Here is a 14,001-nt window from a genome sequence, read left to right on the forward strand (position 1 = left end):
GACAGTATTTCAAAGTAATGCTGCTATTCATCTGTTAATGATGTACTCATAGTGTTGGGGGGGGGGGGGTGTTGCATCATTAAAGTTTATGCTGATGCAGCAAAGACTGACACAAGGAGTCACAACCATGATTATAAGGGTGATGTGCACTAAACCACAGTCATAAATATTTATATATAGCTCTTATTTATAAAATAATGTGTACATTTAGATACAAATCAGTCACATTTCTTAAAACTAAAGCAATGATACTAACAATAATATTAAGATGCTTTAGATAATATAGAATAAAATAAAAAATGAAAAAAATAAGCAGAAAAACTGGTGACAAACAGCAGAACAGCACCCTTACTAGATCTGGATCCATGTGGATTCTGGTGTGAAGCTTCTAACAAAGTTAGCTTCTATAATTCAAGGTCAACTTTACAGCTAAGTGTTAAAGTCATCTTAGTAGCTAACTAGCATTGGTAGCGTGGTAGCAACCTGTCAATCAGCAGGTAAGCCCCGCCCCCTAAAGCATCCCCTGCTTTCTGGTCTGGTGGACTCTAAATGGACCATAATGTACTAAATGAACATCATGCTGGATTGAAGAAGACTTGAAACTAGAGATTGAGACCATAAACTCATGTTTACAATGTTTACTGAGATAATACATCAAGAGAGAAGTAGGACCATTTTCTCATAGACTTCTATACAACCAGAGAGGAGTCGCCCCCTGGTGGCCAGCAGAGAGAAGTAGGACCATTTTCTCATAGACTTCTATACAACCAGAGAGGAGTCGCCCCCTGGTGGCCAGCAGAGAGAAGTAGGACCATTTTCTCATAGACTTCTATACAACCAGAGAGGAGTCGCCCCCTGGTGGCCAGCAGAGAGAAGTAGGACCATTTTCTCATAGACTTCTATACAACCAGAGAGGAGTCACCCCCTGGTGGCCAGCAGAGAGAAGTAGGACCATTTTCTCATAGACTTCTATACAACCAGAGAGGAGTCGCCCCCTGGTGGCCAGCAGAGAGAAGTAGGACCATTTTCTCATAGACTTCTATACAACCAGAGAGGAGTCGCCCCCTAGTGGCCAGCAGAGAGAATGACAGTGTACTTCACCATCATTACTGCCTGGGAGTAACCAGCGTCGGGCATCAACATAATTCATCCCTGCTACTGTGTGGGCTCCTTATCTGAATAACCATCAATAATCCATCAATTTGACATTTTTCCAAAAACTTTGACAGCAGAGCGTTTCCCGGAGGCAAAGAGGTACTCAAGTCCTCGGAGGACAACTTATGACCCCGGTGATTTGTCTCTCTGTTCAAACTCACACACAGCCCCCCCCCCCCAAAAAATGGAAGGTGAACTTTCCATCTCGTAGACTTTGTTGACCCCTTGACCCTGCAATCCCTGGGAAAGGTCGGTTATGTAAGAGTTGATTAAGAGTGTGGAATTAACAAGCGGCTGGTTGACAACGTGGAAGAAGTCGTGGAATCAGCAACCTGAGGAAACTGGGAAACCTTCAGAAACAACACTACTGTTTTGTCTCTTTGTGCCTCTATGGGGGGGCTCACTGGATTTACTGTTATTCTCCCGTCCCCCCATCGAAGCGTTGACTGCTTGAATCACGGCGCTACGGGGGATTTGAAGGTGTATTTATACAGGGAGGGAATATGAGCGAAGACAATACGACATTCTGCTTTGAGTTATTGAGTCATCTTCGGCGATGTCCAAGAACCCAGACATTGGCTCCCATTGTATCGGCTCTCGGTAGTCGTTTTTTAAAACGTCCGATCCATCTGATGCATGCCAGGACTCCGTCCAAGACATTCCTAATATCGACGGCGGGGTTATGAAGCGAGCCAGGGCTCTCCTCGGTCCTCGCCGATGATTGACAATCCAGTGAAAAGGGGGCCGAGGCATAAGCTGTTATATTGCTTTACTCCCCGCGGTGTCGAATGGAAATGAGATGAATTTCGCAGACGAGGCTCGGTGTGTTTCAGGTGGAAAGCACAATGCAGGCTCTTGAGAGAGCGGGACAAGAGGTCACGGCGCTACGAGAGGATCGGCGGCGCTGATTCATAATTCTTCCCTTCTTCTTCTAAAATTGAAAGTCTCTCTCTCTCTCGCTCTCTCGATCTCTCGCTCTACCCATGTTGTTCTGCTTTACTGCCCGGGCGCCGTAATTCACCCGTGCAAAGTGTAAAAATCTCCTCCAAACAAACGGCCGCCAGCTGCTGTTGCTTTTTCTTTTTTTACGGTCGTAGGAAAAGGGGAACCTGCTCGGAAATTTCCTACAGATGTGATCGCATGACTGGCTGGTGACAAGTTATAAAAAAAAGGAGACTCTGGAGGGGGAGCACCCACCCAGCGGGGGCCCAGAGGGAGACGGAGAGGGATCAAGGTTGCTTGGGGGGATAAGGAGAAACCAGAGTGGGGTCTTACCTTAAAAGGCAGAATCCTGAAGGCCAGCAGGAATGTGGATCTGAAACGCTCGCTGCTTTCGTGCAACCTTTACTTTCTATTGCATCGGATCCTCAACAAATACACTCTATGAAATAAACTGTAATGGTCTAGAACGGTTTGGCGATGAGTCACCCCCCCTCGTGTAGATATAAAACAGTCTGGAATCCTGCATGTTATCAAGAGACCAGAAGCAACTCCACTGAAAATAAACAGGAGGCTAACTTTCTCGAGCCAAGGTAATTTTCTAGATATGTGGGAAGATTTTGCTTTTGGAGAGTCGAGAGCTTCGTAACGACCTTCTGGGAGTTAAGAAGTACTAAATAATGCTCATCAGGTACAGCGAAGTCCTGAATCAACGCGGTGTCCTGTTCAGGGTGGACGGAGCTTTTAAAGCACTAATTCAACATTTTTGGGATACGCTTGTTTTATTGTTTTGTTTCCCGGACTTATACGAGAAGATCAATATCGCTCTCATGTTTGGTTTGATGGTTCATGGTACAATTGAAGAAGGGCCACATCATCTGCATACATTTATATATCAAATATAGGTTTTAAATACATTAAGCATACATAAAGCTAGCATGTGCAACAGAAACCTTTTCCCTCTTTGTATTTAAATTGTATAAATAAACTATTTCCGGGAGTGGCATGCATCCGCTCCCGGGGCAACTCAGTGACCCGGCCTCATTATCTGATCCCCGAAGGTGACTGAGTCCAGTCATCTCATTGCAGTGACAGAGATGTTGTTGACCTGCGAGAGCAAAAGATGGTAAGTGATGTCACCCCCATCTATAAGCAGAGACCCCCACATGGCACTGGAGGAATTCTCGCAGGGTTATCTGGAGGAAATGCAGCAAAGAGCAAATATATAAATACCTCTTATGGGGGAATATAGGTCGCTGGCCAAAGGAGAGGACACAAATGGGCAGTTGCTGGCCAACTGGGGGGAGGAGGGGTTGAAAAGAGACAAAATATAGACAAGGGGTGATATTAGGGAAGACTCACGTGATCGCTGCCTTTGGGTTTCGTTCCCTCGCATTGCCTTAGAAGGAGGGTTCAGAAACAGAGAGCATTACTGTCCCGTCCTCCTGGTTCAGCCACAAGCTGGAATACATCTGAATAAATATGAATAATTCATGAATTGTTTGTCGGAGGGGGGGGCTGCTGTAAATTAAGCGGCTTAAAATGGCAAGCACAGACTGTTTTCGCTCAGCCCCGATGTCTCGGAGCACCGGTGCAGTATTTCACATGAAGCCGACAGGAGGACAGTAAATGCTGCTGACTGCAGGCAGAAACAGGATACAGTGATGTACATGATCTAGTGTCTATATGTGGAAATACTCTGAACTAGACATCCTGACGATGACTCAACATCGCAGTTGTAACCAGAAGTCAGTGGGAAAGTCCATTATTGTTAAATCCTTGAGTTTGATTTAGATTTGTATTAATTCATATGTTTCTTTAATTGACAAACGACCATTTGCCCAAAACCCAGTTGCCACCGTGACCACCATGGACCTGAACAAGTGGACGTAGTCATGGTGACATCATCCGTTGGTTTGTGGACTGCAGTTTTGAAGGCTCATGTTCGACATTTTGGCCATCATCATCTTGGAATTTGAAGCAGTAAAGGAAGTGACCATATTTGGGCTGCAGAGGAGCGACGGGTGGATCTGGCAGAGCAGCACCCTTTTGGATCTGCATGCATCTGTATTCTTGTTCCATAAACTCATGTTGACAATGTTTACTGAGATAATACATCAAGAGAGAAGTAGGACCATTTTCTCATAGACTTCCATACAACCAGAGAGGAGTCGCCCCCTGGTGGTCAGCAGAGAGAATGACAGTTTAAGGCTATTTAGCTTCGGCTTCACTTCTCAGAACCGGAGGTTGCTGCCTCGTCTGTAATAGCAAAACTGAAAAAAGTTAATAGGTGTACTTTAAATGTTGTCTTTCTTTTCATCACTCTTACGTGATCATACATGCAAGATATACCGAGCACAAGACCTCACCAGGTCTACGATGCTTCATGCCAAATTGTACCAATTCATAAAGTATACAAATTAAAACTAATCAGCATTTAATTTGGATAATTAACTTTCAAAATTACAGTTAATAGCTTTATGAATTATTCACACAAGACCAGGTATTGTGCAAGTGACCCCGGCATGATGAAGCGTACCGTTAAGCGTACAGTAGCCCTTGTTTTGCTCTGCGTAGCGTGGCGCCGCCATTAACCAGGTCTGGGTTCTGTCACAGAGGTATTCTGGTGCCTCTGAGGCGACACTGCCCCCCGTTTGACTCTGATCCTCCCTCTGCCCTCCTTTTTTAAAGCTCAGCCCCTCTCGTGCCGAAGTCTCGCTATGGTTACTGCCAGCCAAACAGCAGTCAACAGTGCAGCGAACCTCCGAGGTATCCGTTTGCCTTTCGGACCTCGCTCGTATCTGCAATGCATCAAAAAAAAAAAAAACTCTGCTCGGGTTCATTTTTATTCCCCCCTGGGAATAAGTTCTCTCTACTCTCTGCTGTTGTTGTCTTTTTGAAAAGGGAGCTGCTGCTAAATCAGCAGATCTGCAGAACACTTGATTCCAAGCTTCACGCTCAGCATCCCAAAGTAAATGTTCCCAAGAAACCTTTTACTACCGACCCCCACCCCCTCCTCCCCCTGATAATCAGAGTCGTGGCATTCGCTTTTGGAGAACGTACAAAGCGCCTCAACGATGAATAATATCTCTCCAGCAAGCAAGAGAAATATTTAACAACAATATTTCTAGGAGAAGCTGCGCTCATGCCGCAGATATTTCCCTCTCGTCCGGCCGGATCGGGTCATTTTGTGTTGCAGCAGGTGAAGACAAGAGGAGTCTTATCCCGGGCTGCACACGGGGAAACATCTCATTAAAGCCAGGCTACGAGTTGCTCCTCCACCAACACCTCCGTGTGAAGGACAGTGTGCACATTATGCTGCTCTGTTGTGGAGGTTGGGTGGAAACTTTTTTTCTCTTTGCTGGGTCTGAGCTGTGCTTTCTTTGGCACTGGTGGCCTCTGGCCCAAAGCTTATTCATCCACAAACTGACAGCTTCACCTAAGCCCAGGAAAACCGAGAACCGGATCCCCCCTCCATTCCCCCTCCGGATCCACCGATCAACTGGAGGAACATTTATAATGTTCTTGAATAATTTACCATGTAATGTAATGGTGACTGTTTTGTAAAAACAAGCACCTTTTGTGCCTTTTTTGTATTGATAATGTCAATAGAATTTGCCTTACAAGATGCTTAAAAAGCTTGTTCTTTCATCCTCCTAAACCACAGCATTTTTTTCTCTCCCTGTTTTTGTCAAGAAAGCAACTGGTTGGGGAAATTACAAGGCAGCAGGTAGCGGCAACACCCGTGTCACCTCCCTCTCTTGGCTCAATTTGGCGGGATTTCAGAAACACCATGTTTGGCTTCACCAAAAATATCCTCGAACATTGAAACACGTTCGAGCAAACTCAGACGTGCCTCGCGAACCAAAACAAGCGGGATGTTGTTCTGCTCGCGAGTCCGTGGGCGTCGCAATGAGTCGGCCGTTTGTGTCGCTGTGTTGGCGTGTTTCTGGAGTTGCGCTGACAATGTTGGAGACAAGGTCTCCTCGGGTCAAAACTTCCACTTGGCCCCTGTGGTTAAAAAACAGTCCACAAGGACTATTTCTACCTTCCGTCTGTGGTATTTCCTTGTCAGCCCTCGGGCCTCCAAAGAAGACTGAAGCCAGACAACAAGACAAGACACTGTCCAAGTTGTGCAACTCAAATACATTTTCAATGACTTCAATCATCTATGAAATGATGACCGAAAATCTTCACTCTCTGTATTTCAAGTAGAGAGCTGAATTCAGGCTGTTGACATACATAGCGTATTTGTGTTGGATTTGATAAAACAGTGGTATTTCCTGGTGTTTTCTGTCCGAGGGCTTTGGCACCTCTTAATATGTTACACAACACGATACAGTGTGGTCGCAAGCTCTTATTGTAAACCAACGGGAGTTTGCTTGGGGTCGGAGCCCGTAGATAAAAGGCTGTCATCAAGTCAATGACGTACCATTGCAGGTTATGAGCGTAGCAATTACCTTGACGGCAAAAGGTTTTCATTACTCTCGGGAAGGTTGAGGTGCATCAGCTCAGCGATGCCGGGATTTTCCAGCGGCCGGAGTGTTTGCGTGACGCGGCTTTTCTCCTCTAACATCTGGTTTCATGCCGGCTTCAGATGCCTCAGCTGGTTTCGGTGGTTGTTTGCAGATATTCTTTGAGGCCTTTGAGGGATTGGTGAAGGGGGGGAGGTTGGACACACACTGGCCCACCAAATGAAAGAAGTGTATGTGAAATTAGCTTGCTAACACAAGTACATACGACTCTGGATGTGTACGGAGAGAGGTGTTTCCTCTTCGGAAGCAGTGGCACTTTGGTGTTTGGGGGAAGCCTGCCATTAGGTCTTGACATTCTTGTGTCTACAACATAGAAATAATTGAAGTAGAATGGATATTGAACGGTTTTTCATGGTAATTTGACTGGTACAAAAGAAAAAAATTGCAATTATTATTCATCGTTAGAGATACAAGGCATTTCTGTGGAAATAGATGGCTAGCTAGTTAGCTAGCTTGTCCTTCTCCAGATGCAATGAAGAGTTAGAAGCACTCTTTACCAGCCAGCCTTTTTACTCTTTTTCTGTCTTCACTATTCGGGCTGATTTATAGCAAGCTAGCTAACTAACCAGCTTGCTTACCAAGCTAGCTTGTTAATTCCACCATGCTTAAATGCTAATCTGCTTCCAGAAAATACGGCGATAGCAATGTTATTTCCTACAGTGTGACGAGATTGTGCGGATGAAACATTCATTCATATATTACTCATTTACTACACTCCTTTTAGTCGTGACACACCTGAGTGAGTGAGTCTACTTGTCGTAATTCGGTTTCATTGATGTGGAAGTTAGCCCGCTACGCTCTCTGACCGTCCTGTTACATTGATTTAAAGGGGAATGTCCGTTCTACTCCTGATGTGGTCTACACCACAGGGCCCATAAGGACAGAGGGTCAGGGCAGAGGGGCCGCCGATGAGGGGGGTCGAGTAACCGCCGCCGTCCTGCTCCCACACTGCTGGGTCAACATTTCCTTATTGCAACTCCACCGAGGACTCATCTATCGTTCAGCACTGAACAAAGTTTGCCCGTGGGGTTGTAAGCGCGTGTTTTACAACAGCTATACATTCTGGTCTGGACGATGGCCTGGCTCTGAAAGCCAGAGCCCTCCCTCCCCTCCCCTACCCTCGAAACAGCTGATTTATGTCTGGTCCCGGACATTTGTGCTCCGCGGCTGGAATGCGGGGAATTTCACAGACCTCCTCCTCCTCCTCCTCTGGCCGTTCCCGTCCTCATGCAAACAAATGGAGCAGGCGCCTGGTTGGGCAGATGAAGGCCCACCGGTGCTCCCACTGCAGGGCAGGGTCGCAGAATGTAAGGAATGTCAGAGGCAAGAAAATAAATCCATTATATCCTTCTGTCGGTCTCTACCTTCTGCTTTCCTTGCTATCTGTCTTGTTTTCCCTTTTTAACTATGTCTTACTCTGATTTTCAGCCTCACTTGACCTCTTTTCTGACATTAACTGAGTTTTGCCAGGAAAAATTAGCCAGGATAGGACAAAAATGAATTTATTTGTGTTACATTTTTTAAAAAACACAAATATGCATAGTGTTCTGTTGTGGCAAATGAATCATGTGACAGACAAAAATAATGCTTTGTTAAACACACTTAAAGTCACAAAATGCAATATGTTCAAGACTGTGTAAAAAAAAAGCTCATCGTTATTGTGTGTGTATGTATATATGTATATATACATTGTTGCCCATAAAGTTGGAACATTTAATTTATTCCTATTGAAATGTCCCAATTACCCTGGTGAAATTAATGAATTCACACAAACATTTGTTTGGCACTATGAAAGATAAGACATTTACACATTATTCTAACTTTATAGGCGACCCTGTAGATGTATATATATATATATATATATATACGGTGGAAGTCAACATAAAAACACAAATCTATCACGTATAGCATTTTTACAGTTATGTAAAATCAAAGGCACGATGGCTGTGTTTTAACTCAATAGCACATGCATCTTAAACATGCGGCTGAAATGGCAAAAACAAAACAGAAGAAGAAGAATCGACACTCCACAGAAGCTAGAATAGTTACGTGTTTTGAAAATAAAAACATAAGCGGCTCCGTCTATTGTAGCTCATTCCCATCTCAATGATATATCCAGACACCATTTTTTGATTGCATTTCTGAGTCTTTCTCTCTCCTCATGGCTTTCGTTTTAATAATTCCCTTTCTCCTGCCGGTGGGCGGCCGGGGGCCTCGGGGCGCAGCTCAAGGCCTGCTCTTCACTGCGGGTTTGTCCATTATGTTGAGCACATCGTCCAGGATGGACGGGCCCAGGTCGAGTTCGAGGGAGAGGAACGACCCCGCGACCTGGCCGAGGGAATCCTGCGACATGCTCTTCTCTTTGGAAAACTCAAATTCAAAATCGCAGATGCGGCCCTCCTCCACCCCGCTGTCCCGGTCCACCCACTCCCCGTTGCACTTGGAGAGCTCCGGCTTGAAGCCCGCCGTAATGTCTTTGTTAAAGTGTCCGTAGCTGTTGCAGTTGCCGTTGCCGTTGAGGCTGCCGTTGCACGTCTTGTTCTGGAAGTCCCCTTTGCCGCTGTAGCTGTCAAAGCTGTCGCTGCTCATGTTACTGTTCAGGCTCCCGTTGGCCTTGAAGGTGCTGTGGCCGTTGATGTAATAGGGCGACGGCTTGTCAAACCGGGGTTCGCTCTTGTTTATTTTGTTCGCTTTGGCGACGGCGTTAGAGGTGGACTTGTGTTTGCTCTCCAGCAGATCCAGGAGGACGTCGGGTTTCGTCTGGATCGGCATGTCGGCAGTTGGGGACGAAGGTTCGCTGCCAAAGACGTCCATGGAGTGCAACAAAGCATCCATCTGTAGGATCTCCACCTCCTCCTTGGGTTTCATGGGAGCCGTGGACCCCATGATGTCCTCCAACGGGCCCGGGGGCATGGAGAACACGGCGGAGGAGAGCATGGGGAGGGTGAGCGCCTGGCAGCCGCCGATTGTCGGGAGGGAGATGGCGTTCTTGAGCACCGGGGACGGGGTCTCGGCAAAGGAAGCGTCACCAGTGCTGTTGGCCCTCAGGAACTCACTCTGGATGGCGTACTGAGGGTGGACGTCCCCCTTCCCCGGGAGGAGCTCATACTTCCCCTGGAGGAACGACATGTCCCCGAAGGCGTCCCTCTCCCCGCCCTTGCCGATGTGGATGGTGTGGCGGAAGTCGCCGAGCGGCGGACTGATCATGTCCGGGGACAAGATGTCTCTGAGGCGGCATTTCTTTCCCTTCTTGTTGTTGCTGGGCTTCAGGTATATGGGTGCTTTTGCTGGCATGGCTGCACCGGATGAGATCTCGGATGCGCAGGGGGATGGAAAAAGTTGGGAAATGCTCTGTGCGAGTTCTTGGACGTTGGCGTTCCCCCAGGGAGAAGCTCCAGTTACATTCTCAGGAACTCGCCGGTCAGACAGGACTCAGAGAAGAACCTCAGCGATTGTGGCATCGATTGTTGAAACGAGATTCCAGAGGGCGGACTGGTGATGTCCGCAGGCGTAGAAAGCTCAAATGACCCCCTCTTTCCTGAAATCAAGACAAACGGAGAAAAAGTCAGCATTTTATTTTCAAACATTAGCACTCAGTCAGTAAATCTGACACATTTCCTATTCTGCCATCCAGAAAAACAAACAAACTGCATCGAATCCTCATCGAGCCTCCGGCGGGTTTAGATGTCAGAGCGGAGGAGGACGAAGCCAGCATCTCAGGCTATTTTTTTTTTTTTGCTGCTCTGTTCACATTTCCACACATGAGCCTCCTTTGGCCTCCGCAACTCTGGATGTGCTAATGTGGAACAGCTGGACTGCAGATTTGGGAAGAGGGGAAAGGCAACGCGGGGACTTTAGCAGGATCAGAGCAGGGCAGCCTGTTTTATGAACCAGCTACTGCTCAGACACGCACGGATAGATGGATGCACCCGGAGGGGGGAGGGAAGAGGGGTTTAGGGGAAGAGAAATAGGGTGAGGGATTACAAGGGCAAGTGGATCTAAAGAAAAGAGGTGCTGCAGATTGAGAATTGATTTAGCTTTGATGGGCAGAGAGTTTAATAAAGGCTGATTGCATGCTGCCTTCTCAGAGCTTTCCCCCTTTACAGATACTAAAGGAGAATGTCACCATGGCGGACGGCCGGCTTAGTGTAGGATGAACTCAGAGAAAGGAGAGAATCAGTTTGAAATGACATAGCAACCAAGGAGAAAGGGGGAAAAACACTCGGTGGAGGAAGGGAGTTGACAGTGTGATGGGGGGTGGGAGGTGGGGGGGAAGAGAGCACCAGTGAGGAGCGAGCTTGCCCATTTATAGACATATTTACTTATGAGCAGTCTGTCAGCGGTGACTGTCTGACAGAGCGCACAAAAGCGCCTGGGCGGTCAGGTCCACCCCGAAAAAACATCCACATTCCTGCCGCGGCCGACCCCACAGAGATGCACTGCATCGGCCTTATCGGAGACACTTTAAGTAGACTATGTTTATTCAGCAGGCACATTAGCGTGGAGCCAGAGAGGCAGACACTTGCTGACGTCCACTCTTCAACGTGGATCTCCAGGCTATTTGTCGAAGAGCAGCGGCACCGATAATCTGCCTTTTACGAGAGCCTTGATAAACTGCATAAAGTGCAAGTTTTCACATGTCACGGCACGCCATTACAACAGAAATAAACCTGTCGCCCCAACACGCTATATATAGCCACAACAAACAGCGAGGGAACACGTGTGAACGCCAACACCGATCTCTCTCCTCGTGCATTCGAGTGTTTGGCCGGACTCGTGAGAGATGGCAGTTCTCATTGCACGCCATGTGTTGGCGAAGGAGAGAGTGTTTATTTGCTAATAGTGAGGGAGGGAAGGGAGGGGGAGGAGGGCAAAGAGGAGTGCTGCAGTGATGAAGGAAGGTGGGCTAGAGCAGAATCCCTCACTTGTTTAGCTCAAGCTTTTCTCTCCATTTTTTCCTCCCATTCCTCTTCCTCCCACTTGTTTTTTCTTGTGTAGTCTCGCTCCTCCAATCCGTCCCGACCTTGACAGCTGATGCTCGCTGCAGTGGGAACTCGGGCTTTGGATAGGGAAGTGAAGCAAAATGCAGCACAACAAAGCCAAAAGCTGCTTCCTCTGGGCTCGGAGCGCACATATCTAGATTTGCATTTTTACAATGCTATTCCCAGGAAGGAGGACGAAGGTCACATGCTGGCTGAAACACTTCCTATCAAACCTTGCTTATTGATTATTGGTCAGCCCTGGTGAAATTATAACATCTGCTCTGTCTGGAGCGTCTCTCCAGTGGCCCGAGAAAACGCACAGCTCACGCATTATTATGGATGATGATTGGTTGGAGTCAATAGTATGGACAGAACTTCAACTCTTGCAGGATGGGGGGAAACGTCTGCTGTGCATCCTACCCAAGGTCAACACTTGTGGCCGTGAGGAGTCAGCTGGCGCGATGAAAGCCTGTAGGTCTGACCTTCACGTCAGCCTTCCTGCTGGTGGCCCAGTGTGCCTCATATATGTGGCGAGCATGACTGGAATTCCAGAGGCCGAGGCAAAGTATGAAGAAAACAAAATCCTCGCACCAGGTCTTTTAGGGAATCGGCTGGATCACCGGCATGAGGGTATGTAGGGCTTGTGTTGGCCTGAGAGGAAATGAATCAATTAAGACAGCTGAGGATATCCCAGGATGAACCAGCCAATCCCTTTTGTGTCTCTGCAGGAAGTTAATATTTGAGCAGGTGTTTTCTGGGACATCTCAAAGCCAAAGCCGGATTGACACCCTTCTCTTGGGACCGATCCAAATGAAAATAAAAAAGGACCGGCCAACAAAGAATGCAGGTCACAGATTTTAATTTACACCTCGGGGAAGGGGAGTGGGGATCTGATGCCATCCGTTCATAATGCGAGGGGGGGCCTGCGGGATAAAGCCAGTGTGTCATTGGGTCAGCAGCAGCTATCTGTCTGGGCATGAAGTGATCTGGAGCCGTTCCAGCCTCTTTAAAACGGAGCTTTGCCTCATCAGCTCATGGATATTAGCGAGGAGGCGGGGGAGCAGCGGAGGGAGCGAGGTGATGAAAGTTTGAACGTGGGGGCAGATAAATCTGGCGTTGGTATCTGGCTATTAAACTAATGGGCTCTTGATTCGTCTGGGTATTTCCGGACACCTACATGTCACGTGCGATATTGCTGGGTCAGTTTATTCTTAGAGGCGACGTAACTCAACTTTGACGATGCACTACAGGTCGCCGAACTGCCTCCCAAAAGCCGGTGATGAGGGACGTTCGGAGAGGGAGCAGCTGTGACCTGTATATGACTTCCCCCCATTCTTTAAAATAGACATCCCCCTAAATATTCCTCGAGTGATGGGATTACTGTGCTGACATTTCCCACTTTGATGCTGCACACTATTCTGTGTATGAGTGTCACATCATCAGCGTATAGGAGAGACAAACTTCCACAAAAGCAACTCTGTGGAAGTTCGAAGCCTCCAAACACTCTTTCAAACATCTAACCGTGACCTTGACTCCTGTCACGCCTTCAAATAGCAGAAAGACCCCCTTCTTCGGGGGGCTGTTATAAAAAGCACACATGCCACAGAGGGTAATGGTAGCCTTACAGAATAGACCGAGCTGTTTGTTGCATGAAAAAGAACCCTAAATTATAGGCAAAGGCCTTACTTTTCAGGGGGCCTGGTGGCGGTGCCGGGACGAATGGCAGGGTGGAGTGGATTTGTTCTGTCTTTTCTTTTCTTTCGCTCCCCCACCCCCCCCTTGTGCCACCCGCAAGCATGGCCAGCGCATGCCAGAGTTATCCTTGGCAGGGATGAGCAGGAAGCTGAATCAAAGCGCACGAAAACATGAAGGGAATGTCAACATACGCTGGTCAAGAAAGAAAAAGTCCTTTTCCCCCAGCGGGACCCCGTTAAGAAAAAACAGAAAGAAGACTTCACTCCCCCTCAATGGAGATGAAGCCAGCTCTGCGTTTTCAGAGGAACATGCCTCAAAGCGAGGACTAAAAATGTCTCTTGGAAAGCGGACGGTGGTATCATGTTGCTCCTAACAGCTCGGCTCTTGTGTTACATGTGGACTCCCGTGCAAGCTTTTCCTCACTACAGCGATCTCCCCCCTTTTTTTCCCTTCTCCAGACATTCAAGAAGAAAGACAGCAGGTTCACACTGCAGGAAGTCCTATCTGCTCATTCAGATCGGAAGGTGAAATAAAACATGCTCCCACTGCTCTCACTCACCTCAGATTCACTCCGGTTTGGGGGGTGATCCTGATCCTGATCCTTCCCAGGTATCGCTGGTGTGTTCTCCTGAACGCCTCTGAGCTTATGTGTGTGTGTTCGGTGGCTGCTGTTCTGCTCCTGTGGCTTGTTGACA

The 14,001-nt window shown here is 47.5% G+C and overlaps 1 protein-coding gene across 1 annotated transcript; it reads right to left on the minus strand.

Moving 5' to 3' along the window:
• Positions 1–8,115: 8,115 nt before the first annotated feature.
• Positions 8,116–14,001, minus strand: cdc42ep3 (CDC42 effector protein (Rho GTPase binding) 3). The gene is made up of 2 exons (XM_084020586.1): positions 13,866–14,001; positions 8,116–10,167 (listed from the first exon to the last, which is right to left on the minus strand). The coding sequence occupies exon 2, from the start codon at positions 9,921–9,923 to the stop codon at positions 8,856–8,858; it is 1,068 nt and encodes a 355-aa protein (XP_083876712.1). The 5' UTR covers positions 9,924–10,167; positions 13,866–14,001; the 3' UTR covers positions 8,116–8,855.

This window comes from Eutrigla gurnardus (genome assembly GCF_963514095.1).
Source record: "Eutrigla gurnardus genome assembly, chromosome: 11".
Lineage (NCBI taxonomy): Eukaryota > Metazoa > Chordata > Actinopteri > Perciformes > Triglidae > Eutrigla > Eutrigla gurnardus.